This window comes from Haliotis rubra, unplaced genomic scaffold (genome assembly GCF_003918875.1).
Source record: "Haliotis rubra isolate DU_JTF1 unplaced genomic scaffold, ASM391887v1 Scf543, whole genome shotgun sequence".
Lineage (NCBI taxonomy): Eukaryota > Metazoa > Mollusca > Gastropoda > Lepetellida > Haliotidae > Haliotis > Haliotis rubra.
Genome location: NW_025767239.1, coordinates 468,641 through 494,689, shown reverse-complemented (window position 1 = coordinate 494,689; position 26,049 = coordinate 468,641). Strand labels below are relative to the sequence as shown.

Here is a 26,049-nt window from a genome sequence, read left to right as displayed (position 1 = left end):
AAAGTGTATTTTGATGTGAAACCTCAGAATAATGGATTTGAAACATTGGATCACACACAATTTTCACAAAATTCTTCACGCAATCTATTGTTTATACTGACGTAACAAAGACGGGATAGGTTCACAAGAGAACTTACACGATGATAAAATAGATGTCCTAATGACAACAACAACCAATTTGAGCAAACATGACGGCATTGCCGTGATGGAATTTGACAGGCATTGTTCAACTGACAGTCTGAGAATTCGGTGCCATTAGAACCTTACCTTCCGACTTCGTCCTTTGAAGACAACAGCGAATGCCCCATGGCCGATGAGGTCTTTCTTGTTGTATTCGTACTCCCCAAGATTCTCCATACTGTATCTTGAAATATCCAAGATCTATGGACCGATATTAAAAATGATATTGGAATAGATGAACGACCAGAGCTGACAGAATCTGGTCTGGGCCATCATTGATGGCTGGGTTAGAGGCGATTTACATGATCGCAAAAGTCCAACATGACTCATATAAAATCTAGGACTCCATTTTGAAGTTAAATATTGTCAGTACTGTTCCTGATCTTCACGGACATCGACGTAATCAGTTGCTTTTGACAACGCAAATTTATTCTTTCTTCTCAATGCGCTCGTATGTCAGTGACCACCTGATTATGTTTGGGTTTTGACCGTTTCGCCGCCCGTCATCCGCCTTAAATATAGGGCGCTGAAGTAAGACGCCCTATATTATTGGTAGATTTACGGGTTTTTTATTTTAAAGTATGTAATTATATATATGTACATTAATGATGTCTAGAAAATATAAAATAGTTAAATGACATTTGATTCTGCATAAATCGGTCAACCACGAAATATATTCAATTAGTTCCATGAATATATTATGCCGCGTTCGAAAGTAGTGCACGCACCTTGTCAAATTATCGTGCTATCTCGCGAGAGTTAAATGTGCGTGGTTTTTGTGTATAGAGAAGAACCACGTGGTACAGGCCTAAGATGAGCAATTATGCCATTATACATACATATTTGTCACTGTCATCGAAAACGCAACATAATTACTTAAAGTCGCATCTTCTGGACAGTATTTTCGTGGTGTTTAGATGAATTTGAGCTGAGGTAAGGCCTCCACATGTTGCACAACTTTGCATTTTCGACCAAAACTATGGCGCTTGCATACGTACGATCCAATCGGGATTCTGATTAATTATGAGTGCGTGTTAGTGTGTGAAGAGATATGTCATTGCAGTTAGTCACTTGCGATTACTTGTAGCAGTATTTGCTGTTGAAATTCGTATTTGTGTCTGTCATTTATAGATTAGATGCCGCCCACGAGATCCATATAAACACTCGCGGTGGAATGTTTTGATTATTGTCAAGGGCAAGAGAGCCCATTGCCGTCTGCTGTGAAATATAAACAAATGTACCATGTCAGTGTAAACATTTAAGTATTAAATTTTACATTTGATTTCGCGATTAATATTATATTCTCTAAAATATTTGTTTGTACATGATGTACGCGAAAGCTTCTACGCATTTTTTGGATGTGTTGTTATGACGATTTGTATGAAGGCCGTGGAAACGGTGAGATCGTCGATTAATCAAAGACACTTGTATTGTCGCACTTTAACCGTATCAGTTGTTTTGCTACTGAGATGAATGAAGTGTCACTGCATTTGATCACACCGAAAATGCAGCCTTTTCTCTGATGTGACTCGGAATGTGATGTCACTTTCACTTTGTAATTCAAGAGTAACAGTAGATATGTTAGGCCAGTTTGATTGCATATCATGATTCGATCAGGCTATGACAACAGCAAGTTTCAATCTCAGATTACATGGCATGACTTTATAGTGCTCATAGACTACATCACTGGCTTTTTCGTCAGTGTCAGTGACCTTGATCTCAAGGTCTGGTTGTTTCAGGAAAGAGTGCTCCCAACTCATCCCCTTTTGGATTCCTATTGTACTGGCTGCCGAACAATTATCACCATATTTTAGCAGTATTTACAAAATTACTTTGTCGTTCATTAAATTAATGACTCAGAATTAATTATGATACTTAATTCGCTATTCATTGATGTGTCCAGCCTGTTCATTGCTGAGGATGATGTTTTTATAAAACATGACGGAAGAAAATCATGGCAGTACAAATATATGTTTTCTCACAACAAACTGCAGCTGTTATTGCCATTTCAGAATTTCTCATATATATATAGATTTATGTCATAAAGTAACAACGATTAATTGATTGTGTGACTAGTTGAGTGTTTTTTAACAGTAGATTGATGACAATTAATTAATGACTTTTGTGAACTTGAACTTGCTATTATATAGATCAAGTGACATCACCCCGACTAAGTTAAAAAAGATTTATAGGTTTCATAACTTCATCTTTAATTTTTCCCTTGTGCCACTTACCGTGAAGATTTTTCTTTTGCTGCCCTTTATTGTAGTCAAATACTGTGGGGGGGCGGTGAGGTAGCCTAGTGGTTAAAGCGTTGGCTCGTCACGCCGAAGACCCGGGTTCGATTCCCCACATGGGCACAATGTGTTAAGCCCATTTCTGGTGTCCCCCGCCGTGATATTGCTGGAATATTGCTAAAAGCGGCGTAAAACTAAACTCAGTCAGTCAGTCAAATACCGTGGGGAAAAGTACCAGAATTGTAATTGACCGGAACTGTGCACACGTGATACTGATGCATTGGCGATAACTGCAGCCAGTAGGGTTCCATAATAGTTTTATCAAGTCACAAGTATATTGGACCTGTGAAGATCCGGGGTAGAATAGGTCTTCAGCAACCCATGCTTGCCGCAAAAGGCGACTCTGCTTGTCTTAAGAGGCGACTAACGGGATCGGGTGGTCAGGCTTGCTGACTTGGTAAACACATGTCATCGGTTCCCAATTGCGCAGATCGGTGCTCATGCTGTTGATCACTGGAATGTCTGGTCCAGACTCGATTATTTACAGACTGCCGCCATATAGCTGGAATATTGCTGAGTGCGGCGTAAAACTAAACAGCACTCAAATACCGAATCCAATGGTTATCAAAAGTCAAAACTAAGGTGTCAGATTCGAATCGTTGCAGCCCTGGTTAGTGCTCTATAGTACCAGTCTTATTTTTTATCATTATGATTCTATCTTCCAAAGTTAATGTTATATGTTCTATGGATGCCATATATCCATTGAACATTTCTGCAAAGGTTAACAGTGTGTAGCTGACAGTTGAAAACTGTTATTGATGATGTTATTTCGGGTTATTCTATTTTATTTGTTTTTCTTTTCAGTACAGTGATTAAAGGAGTCAATCAACATGCCAAATTTGCGTCTTGTCTTGTCCATAGCTTTGCCATCAGTCACGGCACTGCTAGGATTTCTCTATTTCTTCGGTCGAAAAAAAGACAAGGGGAAAGGGAGAAAGGCTATCACTTTTGACAAGGTCAAGGACACTTCTCATGAGGTCAAGGACACTTCTCATGAGGTCAAGGACACTTCTCATGAGGTCAAGGACACTTCTCATGAGGTCAATTCTCATGAGGTCAAGGACACTTCTCATGAGGTCAAGGACACTTTCCAAGAGAAAGAAAACAACCATTGTGATGTTGATGATGAAGAATGCAAAAGAATTCAAACACCAGATGCCACGCATCGAACTTCTGATCAGATTCTGCAAAACCGAGAAAGAGACAAACACGACAAGCAAACAGCCAATGGTCAAAAACCTGTGAGCAGAGAACAAGATTTCATCAAAGATGAAATAAACAGTGTGTGCATATCATCTGTCCAAAGACAGCTTGAGTGTTCTCATTTAGTCAAAGATGCTATTCAAGAACTTCCAAGCCAGGCATCTAACTCAGAGGATGTAAATTCGAGTGAACAAACACCTGGGTCGAACGATAAAAGTATTTGGAATACACCTGAGTCTCTGCCTAAAGTAGTGTCACCATCTAGTTCTAGTTCTAGTTCCATGTCATCACCAGATGAGTCTCCTTGTCCAGAATCAGGTGTTGTCTCACAGAACGATGTACCAGTCTCATCAACAGGATCTTCAGATTCTGTACATACCTCAGACTACACCACTGTAAGTGCTAGTAAGACTCTTGCCTCACCTCGTGAAAGCTCTCAGGAAGGAGTTGGTGCTAAGACTCTCAACCATGACGATTCGGTCACTGTGGCAACAGACGTTTTATCAAATGACAGAGTGTCTGACCAGATCTCTGTTTCCAAAGCTGATCATATCCAAACCAGTAAAAGTGATCCAATTTCTGCCAGTAATTCCCACATAGAAGCCAGCTCATCTGTGATTGGTGAACCGTCTAGTTCATTGGACTGTCTATCTACAACTGTCAGTGTTGACTCTGTTGAGGTGTCCAGTGATCACGATTGCATTGGTACAGACATGAACAAGACAATGGACAGTTCTATATCTGTGGACACAGCATCCTCAGTGCAATCTCAAGAAAAAGTTGCTATCAGTTCTAGTGCTGCCAGTTCAACAGGAGCAGACGCGACATTAGGTGCAGAACGATTAATGGATCAAAATGGTAGTGCAGCCATCGCTGGAAGTTCAGAGTCCCCAAGCTGTGATAGTAATAGTGAGGTAGGTTGAATGTGCAGTGAATCCCCACAGGGATTCTGGATGAAAATTTGCCCCAAGTTAAATTAAATGTTTTTGAGAGTTAATGGGTCCGGTGCTGATGACAATGTATGTCATAGCATCCTGATATCACAGCTTGCTGTTCATAATACTGAACATTTTGTTTGTCTAATCCAGTCTTGATTGTTTACAATCAACGCCAAACAGCTGGAAAATAGAGTGCAGGGTTAAACATGTTAATCCTGTTTATTGACAACAAAGTTTGTTTACATGAGAACTTGAGTATTATGATTTCACATTATTATTGTTATACTTATATCTGATGACAACAAATGTGGTTGACCTGCATTTAATATCCAGATCACTTGTGGGCAATTTGGGGCGGTGGGGTAGCCTTGTGGTTAAACTGTTTACTCGTCATGCCTAAGGCCCAGGTTTGATCCCCACATGGGTAAAATGTGTGAAGCCTATTTCTGGTGTCCCCTGTCGTTATATTGCTGGAGTATTGCTCAAAACAGCATAATATTAAACTCGCTCACTAGTGGTCAAATTATGAAATATGGTTTAATATTCTCAATTTCCATGAAATGACACATCAATTCATGTCATTTGAAAGGATTTTGCATACTGTTAATTTCAAAGTAACTAACTCAACGCCTGCCAAATGTCATGATCGTGTCATATGTCATGGTTACTTTGAAAGCTTTTAACGAGTTGACATGTGTTTGGATGTTGAAGTTAAAGGTCAATCAGGAAGTAGACATCTTTAAAGTTGTGTATACACAATAACTTATTATCCACCGCCGCGCATTTAGCACGAAGGGATATAGTATTAGGCTCCGTCCATCCGTCCGTACGAATTGGAATATCTTAAGAACCGTTGACAAAATTCTTTTCATATTTGGTACCTAGGTTCATCACAGTATGCAAAAGGTCCCAGTCAGGTTTGGTGACCTTGACCTTCATTTCAAGGTCACAAGGAGACTTTAACGTCTTACCCTTGTCAGCAAGATACCTTAAGAGTCATTTACTGGATTTTCTTCATATTTGAGACCAAGCTTCATCTTGTGAAGGTGCAGGGCCCAGTTGATTTTGGTGACCTTCACATAGTTTTCAAGGTCACAGCAATACTTTGAAGATTTCAGCATGTTAATCTGCATGTTAAGCTTGTCAGCGAGATAACCCTATAACCATTCTCTGGATTTTCTTCATATTTGATACCAAGCATCATCTTGGGACGGTGCAGGTTGACTGGTCCTGCTTAAACTACAACCTTCACTTTCATTTATATAATTTACGGCGGGGGATTATGTCACCTTAGTGACAATGCCTGTTTATGATTGGAATTTAACCAAACTTTATACTCATAATCTTGTCAGATCATGGCTGAGTTTGAAGGTCAATATGCATGTATCTCTTTTGTAAGGTAGACAGGCACAAGACTTTCAGTTTCAAAGTTGTACTGTGTGGTGGGTTCATCTGTCAACTAAAGGGAAGATTTAGGAAAGGGTGGGGATTAGCTCCTGTTTGACTTACATCATATACATGTGGACACTGGTAATTAAGAATCGTAGTTAAATAGATTAGTGATTGTCTTTGAACGCCATTTAGAAGTGATACATATAAAGGCACGAATTTTTTGGATGTCAACTTCTTTATCATGTTTATTGTGATGGACACTTCATCAGGTGAATAATACACACTGAATGCCTGGCTTCGGATCCCAACATGGGCACAGTGTGAGAAGCCCAATTCTGGTGTTCCCTGCAGTGATATTGCTGGAATATTGCTAACATTGACGTATAATGACTCACTTGATCATCTATGTATTGTGTTTCCAGGCTTCCAATGATAGTGGCAGAGGAGGAAGTGTGTCCGAACCAATGCCACCCCCGATGATGACTTCGGACACTGTCAGATACGAGTTCAACTTTCCGTCAGAGTTATGTGGTCGTCTGATCGGCAAAAACGGTCGCAACATCAACCTGGTGAAGGAAAGGTCTGGGGCAAACATTGCACTGAAAAACAACCCATGTACACCAAACTTCCAGATTTGTGTCATCGAGGGTAGGACTTCATTTTTATTATGTTTGATCGCCATAAAAGTTTGTAATGAACTAGGTCCTGTGTCTTGATATTGATGGAATATCACTAAAAGTTGAACCATGGTCAGTAGGTGTAATGATCATGGAGTGATCGGACAGTCAGGCTCGCGGACTTGGTTGACACATAACATTGTATCCCAATTGTATAGAACGATGCTCATGCTGTTGATCACTGGATTGTCTGGTCCACACGATTATTTACAGACCGCTGTCATATAGCTGGAATATTGCTGAGTGCAGCGTAAAGCTAAACTCACTCATCTTCTACGGTGAATTGGTAGACTGATGAAACTGAAATTTGATGCACGTTTCTTCTGATGATATCACTTTTTGTTCAAATCTTGATTTCAAATTTCACTCACTCACTATGATCCAGGACTTTCCACATCATGATATCTGAGTTTTGCTTGCAACTTAGTTCTGTAACATTGTTGTACAGGCATGCAGTCTGAGATTGATAAAGCCCTGGTACAGATCAGGAAGAAGTTCCCTCGCGGCCAGTTTCCCCAGGTGGACTTCACCCCTCTGACCCAGGTGGTTCAGGACACTCCTATCCTCATGCCTGACATAATGCAGGTGAGTTCATAGTTAGCTCTCATGGGCATTTACCAACCCGCGACGATCTGGGTTTGAATTGGTCTTCAGCAATCCATGCTTGTTATACAAGGTGACTAACAGAATAGGGTGGTCAGACTCGCTGACTTGGTTGACACATTTCATCGAATTCCAATTGCATGGTGTAGGTCAGTGCTCATTAGAACAATCATGAGACTTTCTGGTTCCTGACTACTGGCAAACAAGGATAAGTTGGACGTGCAGAGAACGCGTTTATGAGAAGTATGCGGTGCACGGCAATGAGCAAACCCAGTTGGTTTGTGAAAGGTAGAGCAGATGTAGGCTAGTGCACGTGCAGTGCATCACGATGAAATTGATGCTGCACACGTCTTGCTCATAAGACTCTCACGTGATCAGTGTAGCAAGTCGGTAATATTCAGATTTATAGATATATATTTCGAGAGACATGTCAAAGTTAGGTAAGCACAGTCAGATAATACATTCTCAGACCCAAGAAGTGGTATACAATGATATTAAGTACATGGAAAAAGAATGTACATCTATGAAACAGGCACTGTTAAAGCTAGCAATGCCACCAGTTTATCTCTCTCTTCACCCATCGCACTACACTTGATCGCGGACAACCTGGGACCCCTTCGCTAACAATGGCATGTGCCAGTGGGCAGCACTCATACCTGCTAATACGGGTCAATTATCAGGTCAACTTATCCTTGTTTGCCAGTAGAATATTAACAGATTGGATTCACATGGCTGGGGTATTGCTGAGTGGAGCAGTAAAGAAACATGACAAGTTGTAGGGAGTCCCAACTTGTGAATCTTCTGAAGTCCGGGGTGTCTGATATGCTACATCAAAGACTCGTTTCTACCCTTGACATTTCGAACCTACTCTTTGGTGCCTCCAAAGTGACTGTCACACTTATCAGTAATCAGAGAGTGTTTTACAATGTTGACATAAAGGTTTTCAAAATGGTTGTTGTTGCAATGGCTGCAGTCATTGCCTGTGAAAACCAGTCCTGAAACATTTCCAACAATATAGCTAAGACATATGTTTTTAATGTCGTTTAATGTTTTATCTTATATTTACCAAGAAGCAGTCCTACTTTTTCCGTACACCTTCTGAACATTGTTGTTACCAAGAAATGCAGCATTACTTGATACCGTATATGTAAAACTAAATTGTATCTGTAGAGTATATCATTACCATGCTAATCTGTGTGGGATGAAGATATGCATTGACCCAGATAAGGGAGGTAACTCTGAAGTCATGCCAGACTAATCTTGTGGTCATGTCAACGAAACATAGTTTACTTAGCTTTGCTCAGTAACTGTTCAGTGGATTTTAATTGCTCAGTTGTCAATTCATTGACAACCAAATCTGAAAATATAATAAAATGTCAGATTTCTTCTATTTTCTGTGAAACATATGTCAGTTTCCCAGATGAAAACGTAGTCAGTATTTCCTCCCAGCTGTAGATGTTTGTTTGTATATTTGACTACCATTGAGGAGGTACCCATTGTAGGAAAGCATGTATTGAAATTTTGGCTTTTACTCATTTCATACCCATGAAGATCCAGGTTAGAATGGGTCTTCAGTAGCCCATGCTTGTCGTAAGAGGCAACTAACAGGATCAGTTATCTTTTACTCATTTCCACTTGAAAGTTACGGTTCTGGGTCAAATGAAGGCATAGTGTTTAGAGAATAAAAAAAGTCTTCGGTTTGTTCATGTGTTATTTTTATTCCAGCTGAACCTTCCAGAGGGTGTGTCAGTGGACATTGTAGTGTCCAACATCGTGGATGCTGGCCACATCTTTGTGCAGCAGCCAACCCACCCCACGTTCCCGTCCCTTGAGCGGCTGAACCACTTTATGATGGCCTGCTATACCCAGGACCAGATGGTGCCCCCTCTGCCCAGGCCAATCGAAGGTATGGAGGGGAGTCCACATAAGAGCTGTAGAAATGCTTTATCACAGTATGATAAATATCTAAATTGAAATGCCATAGAAAGAGTGAGTGAGTTTAGTTTTATGCGCATTTTAGCAATATTCCAGCATTTAAGAGCAGGTGACATCAGAAATGGGCTTCACATGTTGTGTCCGTCCTGGGAATCAAACCCAGGTCTTCAGTGTGACGAGCAAACACTTAAAACACCAGACTACCCCACCTCCCCCTTCATAAATGAAGAATTTGGAACAGAAATAACCATACTGAAATATTGTTAAAAGCAGCGTAAAGCAGAACTCACTCACTCATTTATGAAGGGAAGTGAGGTAGCCTAGTGGCTAAAGTTCACTTGTCATGCCGAGGATCTGGGTTCAATTCCCCACCTCACACTGAAGACCATGGTTTGATTCCCCAAGTGGGTGCAATGTGTGAAGCCCATTTCTGGTGTCCCCCCACCATGATATTGCTGGAATATTGCTAAAAGTGGCGTTAAACTAAACTCACTCGTTTATGAGGTGTGTAGATCATTGTTCGAAGTACACTTCCCATGTATGATTTGCAATATCCCTTTTCAGTTGGTGTGATCTGTGCAGCGTTCATGGTTGATGGTTGGTTCCGAGCGCAGGTTGTGAATGTGACTGAGAATTCAGATGAGGTGGACATCAAATATGTGGATTATGGAGGTTATGCCCGGGTGCAAGCAGCGATGTTGAAGCAGATCAGGTTAGTCATGAGCAAGTCGGAAGTCATCACAATCATATTGTGCTCAAACCTAATTCTCGGCTGATTATGTGTCGTCTTTCACAACAGCATGGGATGTTGGTCATGCAAGCAAATCACATCACTGGTTTGCTTGCTCCAGACTTGCTTACAGCCTTATATGAGATTAGAGGTATCACAGTTCATTGATGCTTCAATACATTTCAGATTTACACATGACAAAACTATATACCATGTGCCTTTCCAGTTATTGAATAGTGTTTTAATTCTTTATCAAGTTTTAAAAACATACTATGCACTACATTTTGTTGCAGTAATATATCTTGATAATTTTCATCATTGTGGCTAGTGGCGTTCCGATGATTTAAAAAACCTAAAAAATCGATCGAAAGAAGGATTAAATATGATTATCAATTGTAAAAAATATTTTTGATTAATCAGAATTTTGTTGTTTTTGTATAACACCCTTGTTATCCCACCGGCATATAATGCGGTGGGATATAGTCGTCGCCTCGTCCGTCTGTCCGTCCGTCCGTAATCATTTTGTTTCCGGACCATAACTCAAAGACCGTTCGATATTTTTTAACCAAAATTGGTAGATATGTCAAAAATAACCTAAGGTGGTGCCTTTTGCTATTTACAGATAATTGTCATTTTTATTTTTCTCGGTTTCCATGGAAACGTTTTGGACTTAGTCTTAAAGAAGGGTGGGCTTCGTTTCCGGAGCATAACTCAAGAACCGTTCAATATTTTTCAACAAAACTTGGTAGATATATCAAACAGATCCTAAAGTGGTGCCTTTTGCTTTTCACAGATTTTTGGCATTTTTATTTTCCCCGGTTTCCATGGAAACTTAGTCCCAAAAGTGAGGGGTGGGCTTCGTTTCCAGAGCATAACTCAAGAACCGTTCAATATTTTTCAACAAGACTGGGTAGATATATCAAACAGAACCTTAAGTGGTGCCTTTTGCTATTTGCAGATTTTTGGCATTTTTATTTTTCTTGGTTTCCATTGAAACATTTTGGACTTAGTCTCAAAAAGTAAGGATTGCTTTCGTTTCCGGAGCACAACTCAAAAACCGTATAATATTTTTCAACAAAACTTGATAGATATATCAAACAGATCCTAAAGTTGTGCCTTTTGCTATTTGCAGATTTTTGGCATTTTATTTTTCCCGGTTTCCATGGAAACGATTCGGACTTAATCCCAAAAGTGAGGGGTGGGCTTCGTTTCCGGAGCACAACTCAAAAACCTCTCTATATCTTTCAGCAAAACTTGGCAGATATGTGAGGCAGATATTGAAGTGATGCCTTTTGCTATTTGCAGATATTTGTGATTTATTATTTTCTCGGTTTCCATGGAAATGATTCGAACTTAGTCTCAAAAAGGAAGGGATGGGTTTTGTTTCCGGAGCACAACGCTAAAACTTCTTAAGATCTTTCAGCAAAACTTGGCAGATATGTGAGGCAGATCCCAAAGTGATGCCTTTTGCTATTTGCAGATTTTTGTCATTTACTTTTTTCATGATTTCCATGGAAACGATTTGCACTTAGTCTAAAATCAAGCTGGACTTTAAGTAACTGTCAGATGATTTGTTCTTTCAAAGATGTGGGGGCCGGCGGGGGGATATGTCATCTTCTGATGACTCTTGTATTAAGTATACTAGCCATTTAATTTGATGAATATTCACGAACAAACATGCTCAACAGCATAAAGCTATGCGCATTGTAAAATTTTAACCACTTTTATTGTTTAATTACAATTCCAGTGTCTTACTTGCATGCGTCCATTTCATTGTATGACAGTATTAGTTATAAAAAAACATTAATTAGAAAAACCTGGGGGGGGAAACCCTTAAAATTGGTGATTACATTAAAAATGTATATATTTCAATTATAGTCGATAATTGTTCATGGTTTCTGATTGCTAACACTATTTGTGGCAGAGAAAACTTTACATGATTCCAGACTGGTTCATATCGTAGAATACAGACTATATATGTCAGTGAAACATATATAGTCTACATTAAGGAATTATGCTGACACCAGTCGATTTGGGTGACCTTGACCTATTTTCAAGGTCACCACAACACTTTGACCACTTTTCAAACTTATGTAAATGTGAATTTTTAACTAATCCTGCACTACTTACTTCCTGCACTTATTGCTTACGGCTCGAAAAGCGTGGCTTGCCAGACGATGTCAAAAAGACGTAGAACTGCAATCACTTCCTGGTCTCGGCTGCTTACTCGTCTGCGCATGCGTCACCGGAAGGTGACGTCAGCCACCTCAGATTATTGCTTTTCGCACGCCTCGTTAGACGTGTTGTTTGCCAGCTCAACTTGTATCCTACGGGATTATATTTTGTGAAGCATTAATAAAGACTGACTTTGTGTGTATTTTGTTTTTGTACCTCTACGAGAAGTGTAGGTATTATCTTTCACTTTCTTTTTGTCATTCAGTAGTTCTGTGTAGTGATGTCGCTCGTTTATATACGGTCCCGTCCATCACACTTTCACTTCGCCATTAAAACACTTTGCGCATTTGATACGCCGCTGTGTTTCATTTGGTTCAGGCTTATATACTATACCATATAATAGTGGTATATTTATTGTGCCTGTATTATGGTCTCTTAAACTTTCAGTTATTTTGAGACTTTGTTCTCAACTTTGCTGTTATATTCATTACTTGGTATAATGCGTTTACTGGGTTTTCTGCTTCATTGCAGATCTATGTACAGCCCAGTTGTATACATTGTCGGGGTGGGAAGTCTCGTAAAGACCCTCATCCCCGATGTTTGAAATGTACTACTCAATGTACCTCTGGCCATAAATGTGCCAGCTGCGCTGTGCTATCACCCAAGAGTTTCTCCGTTTATCTACAGGTTGTTAAGAAGCGCCTGGGACAACAGAGACGGAAGAGTATGTCTACTACTTCGACACCGGTCTTGACGACCACTACGTCTACGTCAAGTGTTGCGGCGTCAACTGTGTCAACGAATGCGCCTGTCACCAGCATTCAGATTATGTCTTCGCCGCTTATGTCGCCGGTGTTACAGCGTTTGGCGGGCGCTTGATCGGGCGGCGCTTGGCGCCGGCACTCCCTCACCTCCTCCGCTGTTGCCGATGTCATCTCCACAACGACCGATGGGCCAGCAGTTTGCGCCGTATCAGACACCCCAGCCAGTGTTCCCGGGGCAGACGCCTTATGCGTATCAACCACATACGGGGTTTCCAATGCCTCAGGCGTCTATGATGCAAACGCCATACGGCCACCAGCAGTTTGATGTATCCACGCTCAGCACTCTCTTGACTTTACTATCAGGTCAAGCCGGTACATCAGCGCCTATGCCGTTTATGCCACCAGCTACATCGGCGCTCTCTCTACTGGCCTCCAGCCTTTGCCACCTTTGCCACCTCCGACGATTTCGCCCTCTGCCCCCTCCAGCATCGGTGCCTATCTTGTCAACTTTGTCTGCTCCTGTGCCTAGCGCTTAACGCCTCCGTTAAGTCCGTCTTCGGCAGGCTTAACATAGGTCGAGACCTCGTAGTAAGGCGCCTTCTGCTAAGGCGCCGCCTGCACGTAGCCGCTCCCCTTTGCCGCTTCGCTCACCGTCCTCTGAGAGGGACTTTGCCCCAGACTATGAGGAAGACACGGCTCTAATCACCTTGGCTTTGATCACGTGTTTGACTGGATTGCTGATCGCTTAATAGCCTCAGTCCCTTCACCAGGCCCTGATGTTGCAAAGTCACTTACTATTTGGGACTCACCTTCCTTAATGTTACCAGCACATGAGGCGGTCAGAGAGATTCTCTCTCTACCCTTGATGAAGATTTCGGCGGGAATGTCTCTCAACCCAACTATTAAAGCTTCCTAGAGTGCGTCGCTGATGACTATCCTATTCATGGCTTGGACTTTGCCCAGACAGTGACTAAGGTGGATGAGGAAATGAAACGCGTGTGACAGGTTCTTCCTCTGTGTCCTCCTATAAAGTTCAGGATACAAGGGTCGCGGCTTTGGACTTAGAGCTTAAGCGTATGCTCCGCCCTATATCGGCATTGGCGTCAGCGACTGATGCCATCACTCAGGATCTTAAGGAAATAAATCGGATCGACTGGATCATCTTACAACTATGATGCTATGGCAGGGTAAAGTGATCACTGACCTGCGTGAACACCTTAGGTCGGCGCTTGCCAACGCGTGCGTGCAATTCGCCGGCAAGGCTTCCTCCTTTTCTTCATGGGATTCGAATTTCAGCGAAATTATTCCACCAACCCTGGTCATCGTCGTCACTGTTTAACGATGCCATTCATGATGTTTATCGGCAGGTGTGTGATTTTGCCAAAGGGGAGACTGCCTTGAAAGCGCTTCAAAGGGACAACGTCCTGCCTCCACGCCATCCAACACCTACCAGCCTCGGCGACCGTCTGTTCGGGCGTGCCAGAAACTCAGCGCCGCCTCTCGTGGCAGGGGACGTGGTGCCAAGCCTAGATCAGACAGGGGTGGATATCAAGCGTCGCCGTGCTCCGCCAGGGCGGCGGGCGTGAGGGGCAAGTGAAGTGAGGGACACGCGACGACTGGACACTCCCACCTCCAGTCGCCCCAGTTTATCCTACACCGGTAGGTGGGAGAATAGGGATCTTTTGGGAAAATTGGTCCATCCTAGAGGATCCATACGTCACCGATATATTGAGGCAGGGTTTCGCTCCCTCCTCCTCTCCGATCCACTTCTGACAATGTTCCCGCTCCGGCACAATCACTCTCAGGTTCAACACAACCTTCTAGCGGAGAACATAGCGATTTTGTTGGAGAAAGAGCCATCGAACTCCTCCGTATCCCATCATAACACCAGGGTTTTATTCTCCAATATTCTTAGTGCCGAAGAAAGGGTCCGCGAAAATGAGGATGATTCACAATCTGTCCTATTTCAACGAGACTTTCCTGGAACGTCCTCCGCACTTCCCGAATGACGTCCCTCGAATACCTCAAATCTATGGTATGCGTCAACGACTTTCTCATCAGCCTGGACCTACAGGATGCATACCTCCATGTTCCAATACGCCCCAGCGACAGGAAGTACCTGCGCTTTATTTTCAACAATCAACATTTCCAATGGGCTGTCCTCCCATTTGGAATTTCAACGGCCCCGTGGTTGTTCACACGTATCACAACTCCTATTTCCCGGTATCTACATTTGAGGGGCATCAATTTCGACCCGTACCTGGACGATTGCCTTATGCACCTGTTAGACCGTCTACTTCTTATACAACAACGGGATTTCACCCTTCGTCTGTTGCGCCAACTAGGGTGGCTGGTCAACTTGGACAAATCGGAGCTTGTTCCGACTCACACTCTGACGTTCATCGGAGGCCATTTCCAGACGGACAAGAACCTAGTTCAGATTCCCCTGGACAGGTGGGACAAGATTCAGTCTCTGATTCCACGTGCACTCTCTCAACCTCTGTCCCTCAGAGAGAGTGGCAGTCACTTCTGGGATTGTTGACGTCGGCGCAGGATCTTACCAGCAGAGGGCGTCTTCAACTTCGTCCTCTGCAGCGGTTTCTTCAACCATACATTCGTCGGGCAGACGTTCATCACGGTTTTGCCTTCCACCTCAGTTACATCGCTATCTTCTTTGGTGGACTCGCCCATTGAACGTCTTAGGAGGAGTCTCTTTGACAGAGCAGCCTCCGGATTGCCAACTGTTCGTGGACGCCCCTGCAGGGTTGGAAGCCACTTACACGCGACCAGACAGCCTCCGCCTGTGGTCGGGTCAACACATCAACTGGCATATAAACAGTCTGGAGTTGGAGGCCGTGATCCTCGCTATTCATCATTGGGCACATCGACTCACGAGGAACTTGTCTTCTAGTGGCTACAGACAACACCACGGTCGGTATGGTACATACGAAGGCAAGGGTCGACACACTCACAGTTTCTCCTCGATCAGACATTTCGCTCTTTCAACTGGTCGACGATCTCCACATTCTGTTGAGAGTTCGGCATATTCGGGTGCCGCAATATACTAGCAGACGCTCTCTCGAGACCCGACAGAGTTGCTCCCACGGAGTGGATGCTACACAAGGAGGCCTTCACTCTTTTAAGTCACGCACTGGGTTATCCAAACATAGATCTGTTTGCCACCAGCCAAAACCATCAACTGCCAGTGTATGTGTCCCCAGTCCCAGATCCAGCGGCTTGGCCGGTGGATGCTCTCAGCCTATCATGGGAGGGACTTCACGCGTATGCGTTCCCGCCACCAGTTCTATTACCCAAAGTTCTCGCAAAAGTCAAGGAGACAACTTGCTTACTACTAATTTTGGTCGCTCCTTGGTGGCCAGCCAGGAACTGGTTTCCCGTTCTACAAAGTCTAGTGGTAGGAGAAGTTGAAGTTTCGTCCGCCGGCATGGAATCTCAACACTGTTTTAGACCATCTCCGTGGTGCACCGTATGAACCTCTTGATAACGCTTCCCTCGCTGATTTATCCAGGAAGACGGCATTTCTGTTGTCATTAGCGACTGCGGCTAGAGTGAGTGAGGTTCACGCCCTTGACGTGACTAGGATCAAGTTTGAACGTCGTGGTCGTCATGGTTCTGTGCACTTAGGTATGTGTTGGGATTTCATCGCTAAAAACCAACTACCAGGACAACCTGATCGCCAGTTTTCCATCCCGCCATTATCATCTATTGTTGGCTCTGAAGACGATGCGGAATTACTGTTATGTCCGATTCGTGCGCTCAAAACTTACATTGATCGCACCAAAGGCGTTCGTGGTACAAGGAAACGTTTATTTCTTCCACTGTCCCGGGCGTCGCAGTCAGATGTCAGCAAAAACACTATTGCCTTATGGTTAAGAACAACCATTCTTCAGGCATATAAAGCGGCTGGGCTGGACCTCCTACGCCCTCTCATCCCCACGAGATTCGAGCACTTGCTTCCGACTATGGCACTTCAGAGTAATTGCACTGTGTCATCCATTATGCAAGGTTGTTTTGGCGGTCGGACACAGTGTTTGCCAGTCATTACTTGCGTGACATGGCTGTCAAGGACGTTAATGATGTCCACAGCTTCGACCATTGGTGGTTGCTCAGCAACTCGCCATTCCCGAAGAAAGTGACCCTCCTGCCTTGTGTTTCCTTCCACGGACCACCATGTGGGGAATGAGTTGTTTTTCTTCACAAACAACTAGGTATGTCAGTTAAGGAGTTATCCTTGTTTTTTCAAGTCCATGCTTTTTGCTGCATTCCTTAAGCTTCGCCAGCTTTAAAATTAGTGGGTTCTTTTCATTTAAGACGCAGTCTTATTTGCGAATTACCGCTACTTGATCGCCCCTCGCTAATTAAGCTCTCTGTTATAGGCGGCGTCATCAACGCTTTCGAGCACGGGATTACGGATTGAGCTGGCTGCTATTACGTGCTTGCGGCGATCCCTCAGATGACACGCCCACCTTCCAGCCTGTCGGATAAAGTGCAGGAAGTAAGTAGTGCAGGATTAGTTAAAAATTTAGTAAAATCTAAATATTTTTTATATTTGTATACTTATCCTGCACTACTTATGATAAGGGCCCACCCTGTGCTATCAGCTACCTCCCCGCTTAGTTTTGCCATCTGTGGGATTTCTAAGCAATAATCTGAGGTGGCTGACGTCACCTTCCGGTGACGCATGCGCAGACGAGTAAGCAGCCGAGACCAGGAAGTGATTGCAGTTCTACGTCTTTTTGACATCGTCTGGCAAGCCACGCTTTTCGAGCCGTAAGCAATAAGTGCAGGAAGTAAGTAGTGCAGGATAAGTATACAAATATAAAAAATATTTAGATTTTACTAATTTCCCATAAAACGTTGTACCCAATGTCTTCAATTATGTCAATTATGGTGATTACGCAGACACCAGTCATTTCAGGGTGACCTTTACCTTATTTTCAAGGTCACCATGACACTTTTCAAAATCTTACCAATCTCAATATGATCATGTGACTAATAGGTTAAACAATATAATATGCTATTCTACCATGGCTACGCGAAATGCTCGATTTTGATTGGTCAATCAATAAATTTAGACGCTCGCAATTTTGAATTGAAAATTCGTCAGATTTCATGACTGCTTCACTGCGGAAGTATTCAACACTGCCGCATCAGCTTGACCACCAACATGGCTAATATCAACACAACAGATGTTATGGAAATGCTGATAAAACATTTATTAAAACTCGAAAAATACAATTATTACATGATTTTTCCTCCACAATTATTAGGGAACCTCACTATCATATAGCCTTCTATAATAAAAATATTCAAACTCAATTACAATACACAGCCCCAAACATAAACAAACAATATCTAACATGTAAATCAGAAAGCCTTGTAAATTTCATCCCTATCTATACAAAATGTGCAGCAAATCCTTACTAAACATTTACCTACCTGGTAAATGGTATATATGTTTCCGTTTAGAATCATAAGAATGGGAAATTCGCAAGATAACGGTCAGGCGAAACGCAAAATTTATGCCACTCACACTCCATCATGTCCCGTTGCATCGTTAAAAAAATACATGTCAAAAATTGAACCACTAGAATTCTGCTCTCTGCCAGCTTCCCACAAGGCTGTCACTGCTGGTGATCTATTTTCGTACACTTTGAAAAAAGTTTGGCCACAATCCAGTCCCAAATGATGAAAACAATGTTCCAAGGAATCCCAAGTTAGCCGCATGTACGCAAAGCAGCACTGTCACTCTTTTCGCCGCATGCTGGGGTGGAGGCACTTACAGCCTATGTAAGTGAAATCATGATCCACACTCGCTGGTCGTACAAATCTTTGAATAGTTTCAGGTCGTAGGTCGTTCAGAAAAGGATCTATTCTTCAATTCTGCAGGGTTCAGATTCGACAGTCAGTCAAGTATTTTCCACTGTCACTCAAAATGTAAACACTGGCTGTCCGCCATTTCAAACTGTTGTGTAACTGTCAACAACTACAGACTGCACTTCCAAGAAAAATAAGTAGGTCAGACGATTCCATTATAGTGTGGCCAGGGGGTTAGAGTAACACGGCACGCAAAACAATAGGCTGGTTTCGGTCATGTGGAGTTGGGATTATATAAACCAAGCTCTTGGGTATTACATTATTGCATTGAATAAACAGTAGTTAGTTTTCTTTGGACAGAATATTATATATGTTGCAATGTTTAAAAAAATACGAACGGCACCTTCCACTCCCTGCACAGACAAGTTCAATTTGCCTCTCGCACCATGCCGGATTTCCCAGTGTCTTCAGCGGAAGGAAGGAGTTCGATTTTAAATCGGTTATTGTAGAATGGAGATAAACGTATTGTGTTGGAAAATTAGATGAATGTTAGGCAGAATTGATAGTCTCTAAATTAATCATTTGAAACCTCACATTCATCTCATTTCCCAACACAGTACGTTTATCTCCTAATTCTTTCATGATTAAAAGATTGTATTGTCTTTGAAGATTTAGCTATAATTTACAGTCACCTGTTTTGAATATAATACATATAACTCGAAATGTTAACCTCCGAGCTGAAGAATATATTGCCATTTCTTACAAATTTGATGTCAGGAATTAACATAAGAGATATCAGGGTAGGGTAATAGAGGGTGGGGTACATGGGTAGAAAATTTGGACCCCTCCCAGCCCTAATACACACTGATACTGACAGTGGATATGTGCATCTGCGGCTATACATTCACATCTATTATTATCCCCCACAACGCGTTTTGCAGGGGGTATTAAAATGGACTCCATCCGTCCGTGCGTGCGTCATAGATAGATCTGGTGGTCTACTGGTGCCTTTTGGTAGTTTTGGATTTCTGAATAAAATATTTTTTGCATTTCCATGGTGACAACTTTGACTTAGACTGAAATTGGTGGTAGTGCTCTATTCCGGAGCATAACTCTAAAACCATGCAATATTTCTTCACCAAACTTGGCACATAGATAGATCTGGTGGTCTACTGGTGCCTTTTGGTAGTCTTGGATTTCTGAATAAAATATTGTTGGTGTTTCCATGGCAAGAAGTTTCACTTTGACTGAAATTGGTGGTAGTGCTCTTTTCCGGAGCAGAGCTTGAAAACTGTTGACTGTTTCATCACCAAATTTCATACATAGGTAGGTCTAGTGGTGAACTGGTGCCTTTTGCTAGTTTTGGATTTCTGAATATAATGGGTTTTTTTGTGTTTCCATGGTAAACATTTTGGCCTCAACTGAAATTTCTGAAGTGTATATGGGTCAAAAAACAATTAAAAAAAACATTTTTCTGGTAAGTTTACATTTTGGGCCAATAAAAACATTAGGATTTTATTTTTTGAGTGGGCATTTTTTTAATTTTATTATTATTTCTTTCCTCTCTCTCTCTCTCCCTCTCCTTATTCTTGAACAGATATGACAGGCGGATCCGTATACAAGAAATAATATTGGTCTGGCCTAAATATGTTATATTTCATTCTTCTTTTGGGGCGGGGATATTGCCATGTTCATGGCAAACATTTGTCAGGTAACTCTCTCCAACCTAATCATTGCTTTCACAGGAATAAACTGTCGTTTAAAGGAATTAAACCTTCTGTTGCAGGAGTGACTTCATGACCCTACCATTCCAGGCTGTCGAGTGCTACATGGGGAATGTCACACCTCTTCAAGGTGAGTCCTCTCGAAGAGAATACAGTTAGTCTTGATTTTAAGCTTTGTAATTTACCTCTTTCTGATTTTGTCCACTGTGTATGTACCTAATACCTAGCCTAAGCTTGCCGACCGCGTCCGTGGTGTAGTGGTTAGAGCGTCCGCCCGGAGAGCGGAAGGTTGCGGGTTTGATCCCCGACCGCGTCATACCAAAAGACGTTAAAATATGGTACTTGTTGGTCCCTGCCTGGTGCTCGGCATTAATGGGTACAACAAGGACTGGTCGGCTCGGAGTCAGTATAATGTGTCTGAGTGGGGTATTCATGCTTCTCTGCGACATGGTGTCTCAGTGGGCTAGCACTATAAAACCAGCTTCCATCTGGGCTAGTACAAGCAGCCACCCATACACATATACACGCATGCACGTCGTCATATGAGCGAAATATTCTCAAGCACGACGTTAAACCCCATATCACCTCACCTTAAGCTTGCCCTTCATCATCTATATAGCTCTATATAGGAATAGGTCCTTGGGTTGATTGTTTGATACCTCAGTGGCAACCTAGATTAGAATCGGTCCACAGGTAGATAGTTTTATATCGCTATGGAAATGAGGGTTATAACTGGCCCATAGGTTGGTTATTCAATATCACTATGGAAATGAGGGTTATAACTGGCCCATAGGTTGGTTGTTCAATATCACTATAGAAGTGACGGTTATAACTGGCCCATAGGTTGGTTGTTCAATATCACTATGGAAATTAGGGTTATAACTGGCCCATAGGTTGGTTGTTCAATATCGCTATGGAAATGAGGGTTATAACTGGCCCATAGGTTGGTTGTTCAATATCGCTATGGAAGTGAGGGTTATAACTGGCCCATAGGTTCGTTTTTCAAGATCACTATGTAATGGAAATGAGGGTTATAACTGGTCTATGGATTATTTGATACCTCTGTGGCAACCTAGATTAGAATCGGTCCACAAATAGATTGTTTGACATTGATATGGAAATTTGGGTTTTAATTGGTCCATAGACAATATCGCTATGGAAATGTGGTTTATAACTGGTCAATGGATTGTTCAATATCACTATGGAAATGTGGTTTATAACTGGTCTGTGGATTGTTTGAGATCATCATGGAAATGTGGGTTATAACTGGTCTGTGGATTGTTTGAGATCATCATGGAAATGTGGGTTATAACTGGTCTGTGGATTGTTTGAGATCACTATTGAAATGTGGTTTATAACTGGTCTGTGGATTGTTTGAGATCATCATGGAAATGTGGGTTATAACTGGTCTGTGGATTGTTTGAGATCATCATGGAAATGTGGGTTATAACTGGTCTGTGGATTGTTTGAGATCACTATGGAAATGTGGTTTATAACTGGTCTATGGATTGTTCGAGATCACTATGGAAATGTGGGTTATAACTGGTCTATGGATTGTTTGAGATCCCTATGGAAATGTGGTTTATAACTGGTCTATGGATTATTATCCCCTGCCGCGCATATAGCACTAAGCGAGGGATATAGTATTAGGCTCTGTCCGCACGTACGAATTGGAATATCTTAAGAACCGTTGACTAGATTCTTTTCGTATTTGGTACCTAGGTTCATCACCGTAAAAAAGAAGGTCCCAGTCAGGTTTGGTGACCTTGACCTTCATTTCAAGGTCACAAGGGGACTTTAACGCTTTACACTTGGCAGCGAGATATCTCGAGAACCGTTTACTGGATTTTCTTCATATTCAACATCAAGCTTTATCTAGGGAAGATGCAGAGCCCAGTCGATTTTGGTGACCTTCACCTAATTTTCAAGGTCATGGCGACACTCTGAAGATTTCAGCATTTGTTAACCTGCATGTAAAGATTGTCAGCGAGATATCTCAAGAACCATTCACTGGACTTTCTTCATATTTGACACCAAGCTTCATTTGGGGAAGGTGCAAGGCCCAGTCAATTTTGGTGACCTTTACTTAATTTTCTAGGTCACGGCGACACTTTGAAGACTTCAGCATGTTAACCTGCATGTAAAGATTGTCAGCGAGATATCTCAAGAACAGTTCACTGGATTTTCTTCATAGACTTTCAAGTCTTCCCTTGAATGTTTTTCAATAAGCAATTTCTTTATTACTATTTTTGCATATTTCATACACTTAGACATTCATGTCAAGGTCAAAGTGAGTCTTGAAAATATTTGTGCGTTTCAACAACTACAGAGCAAGATATCAAGAGAGGTTGACTGGTCATGTTTTTGTTTACATTTAACTTCATCTTAAATTACGACCTTCACTTTCATTACTTTTTAAGTTTGATTTGATAATTTGCGTTGGGGGATTATGTCACCTTAGTGACAATGCTTGTTTGAGATCACTATGGAAATGTGGGTCATAATTAGTTCATGGATTGTTGTGATACCACAATGGAAATGTTATCTATAATTGATCCTTGGGTTTGTGTGATACTGCTATGGAAATGTGGATAATAAATGGTATAGGTTGATTGCTTGGAAATGCTGTGGAACTGTGTGTTATGATTGGTCCATAGGTTGATTTTTCGATACCCCTGCTTGTGGGAACCTTGGTATAATTAGTCCTAGTCATTTGTTCAATACGCCAGTAACATCTTGCTGAAAGATATGAAATGATGGTACTTGTTATGCTACAGCCTTGCCCTTGGGGGAAAAAGTGATTAAAATGAGGGTGAGTGTGGGATGGTGAGGTAGCCTTGTGGTTGAAGCGTGCGCTCATCACACTGAAGGACCAGGTTCGATTCGTCATGTCTAGTGAGGGGCAGTGGGGTAGCCTAGTGGTTAAACTAAACTCCATTTCTAGTGTCCCAAGCCAGTATATTGCCGGAATATTGCGTTAAAACATACTCGCTCACTCATCCCTTTATGTTCACTTCATTATGTACAATTCATGTGGTGTACGTTTCAGAGGAGGAATATTTCAGTGACCAGGGTAGTACAGTGTTGGAAGAACTGACCCAAGGCAAACTACTTCAAGCTCAAGTCATTAACCGTGCTGAGGATGGTATCCCATACATCCATATCTACCAGATCAGTGGAAATAGGGTGAGTATTGGCACTATATCTGCCAGATTAGTGTACATAGGATGAGTATTGACTCTATATCTATCAGATCAGTGGAAACAGGGTGAGTATTGGCACTATATCGACCAGATCAGTGGAAACAGGGTGAGTATTGGTTCTATATCTACCAGATCAGTAGAAACAGGGTGAGTATTGGCTCTATATCTACCAGATCAGTGGAAATGGGTCGTTATTGGCTCAATATCTACCAGATGAGTGGAAATGGGTGATTATTGGCTCTATATCTACTAGGGGTGGGTATTGCAGAGGATTTTCATATTGCGATATATTGAGATTCAAAAGCATATATTGCAATATTTATTGCACTTGAACAAAACGGAAATATCCAAAGATTTCCGAGTGTTATAAAGATTTCTGAATGCATGTCGAAATACCGGTTTTCGATCAGTGTATCGCAATACGTATTGATTTAATGTCTGAACTGGTAAATACCGGTAAACCGGTTATATTGCGCAGCCCTAATATCTACAAGATCAGTAGAAATGGGTGATTATTGGCACTATATCTGCCAGATGAGTGGAAATGGGTGATTATTGGCTCTGTATCTACCAGATCAGTGGGAACAGGGTGAGGTATGAAGTATTGGCTCTATATCTACCAGATCAGTGGGAACAGGGTGAGGTATGAAGTATTGTCTCTGTGTGTACCAAAGCACTTAAAACAATACTCACTTGTTCCATGAGCTGAGGTCTTTGGTAATCAGACTGATGATCTTTTACAGGTGCTGTTTATTAACAGAGAAATGGTCAACCGGAAAGCAGTACGCTGGATTGAGATCCTGCAGTAGCCAGAGCCATCAAACCACAGCCTTGGTTGAGACACAACCACCCAAACAAACAATCATTATGACACAAAAACTGACGATCAAGTGCAACAAAACCCATACATGCTGCTGTACATAGTCAATTATCAATCAGATTACATTTACATTTTAAGTTGTATTCTATTTCTAGTCTTGAAGAAATGAACAAACGCTGACACAGCAGTTAATGCACTCTCATTTTGAGCAGTGACCTATGCGGTGTGATATGAGACTTTATCACCCAGGCATACTCTTTTTTTATATATTTTGGGGGTTTACGGATTTGGTGCTAACTATTTAGCTTAGAATGATCAAAATGTAATTTGTGCACCTCGTTTTATTTAGCTCACCTCTGAAAATGACAATTTATGCCATAGCTTATTTGTGTGGTAGAAAATAAAGCTTGGACCAAAGATAATGAACCTGTAGGTTTATTCCCACCATTCATGTCACCTGAATTTCTTGAAAAAGTTTGACTCTGACTTAAAATAATGGCCATTACACCCATGTTGAAAAAACATGGGATTTTTGTTTTACCTGATATATATGAAGTTGGTTGTGTTCTGGTTTTATTAAGAATTTTGACCTTGATTTCATCTTTTCACTTTCATCATGCCCGTCTTCTGAAAGAGGGGCAGCCTAGTGTTTAAACTGTTTGCTTGTTACTTTGAAGACCCAGGTTTGATTCCCCACATGGGTACAATGTGTGAAGTCCATTTCTGGTGTCCCCGCCCTGATATTGATGGAATATTGCTAAAAGCAGCGTAAAACTAAACTTACTTAACTCACATAAGGCGCTGATTAAGTCGACAGATGTCATTGTATCCCAATTGCGTAGATCGATGCCTTTGCTGTTGATCACTGGATTGTCTGGTCCATACTTGATTATTTACAGACAGCTGCCATATAGCTGGAATATTGCTGAGTGAGGCGTAAAACTAAACTCACTCATCTTCTAAGGTGAATTGGTAGACTGCTGAAACTGAAATTTGATGCACGTTTCTTCTGGTGATATCACATTTTGTTTAAATCTTGATTTCTTTCAAAAATAGCTCTAGATGTGTTAGGGGCGTCGGGGTATTCTAGTGGTTAAAGCGTTGGCTCGTCACGCTGAAGACCCGGGTTCGATTCCCCACATGGGTGCAGTGTGTTAAGCCCATTTCTGGTGTCCCCCGCTGTGATTTTGCTGGAATGTTGCTAAAAGCGGCGTAAAACTAAGCTCACTCACTCACTCTAGATATGTTGATGAATACTTCTAGAATCAAGGTTGTTCATGACTTCTTAATCAGGAGACAAATTCATTGTCATAGGCAATGTTCCAAAGTTATTTCGATGTAAATTCCTTTTCAAATACAACATACATGGTAATTTTTTGTGTCCTTGATTCCATTTTTGCCGGGTTTTTTTTTTTTTATTTCTTATGGTTGAAATAAAAAAAATATTCTTTATCAGTCATATTGGCTACAGAGCTTTGCGGCTCTATTTTGTATAGTCTGATCCGTAAACCAAAAAATGAAAAAAGGGTCCTGCTGATTGGGTGTGTAGATTAGAACAAATTTACTGCGA

At 41.8% G+C, this 26,049-nt stretch overlaps 2 protein-coding genes across 7 annotated transcripts in view; one reads left to right on the top strand and one right to left on the bottom strand.

Moving 5' to 3' along the window:
• Positions 1–671, bottom strand: part of LOC124253530 (serine/threonine-protein kinase ULK2-like) — a 68,330-nt gene extending 67,659 nt beyond the window's left edge. For all 6 annotated transcript variants that reach the window (XR_006892229.1, XR_006892228.1, XM_046687325.1 and 3 more), the window contains exon 1: positions 268–671. Coding sequence is in view for 4 of the 6 variants with exons in the window: in XM_046687325.1 (XP_046543281.1) it covers positions 268–357 (90 nt within the window). In the remaining 2 variants the exon portion in view is untranslated. The remainder of the gene's footprint in view (positions 1–267) is intronic.
• A 268-nt stretch (positions 672–939) lies between these two features.
• Positions 940–26,049, top strand: LOC124253525 (A-kinase anchor protein 1, mitochondrial-like). The gene is made up of 10 exons (XM_046687319.1): positions 940–1,113; positions 3,282–3,433; positions 3,533–4,594; positions 6,433–6,658; positions 7,136–7,272; positions 9,016–9,196; positions 9,790–9,937; positions 20,519–20,586; positions 23,506–23,642; positions 24,403–26,049. Exons 2-10 carry the CDS (start codon positions 3,308–3,310, stop codon positions 24,466–24,468), a joined length of 2,151 nt encoding a protein of 716 aa, XP_046543275.1. The 5' UTR covers positions 940–1,113; positions 3,282–3,307; the 3' UTR covers positions 24,469–26,049.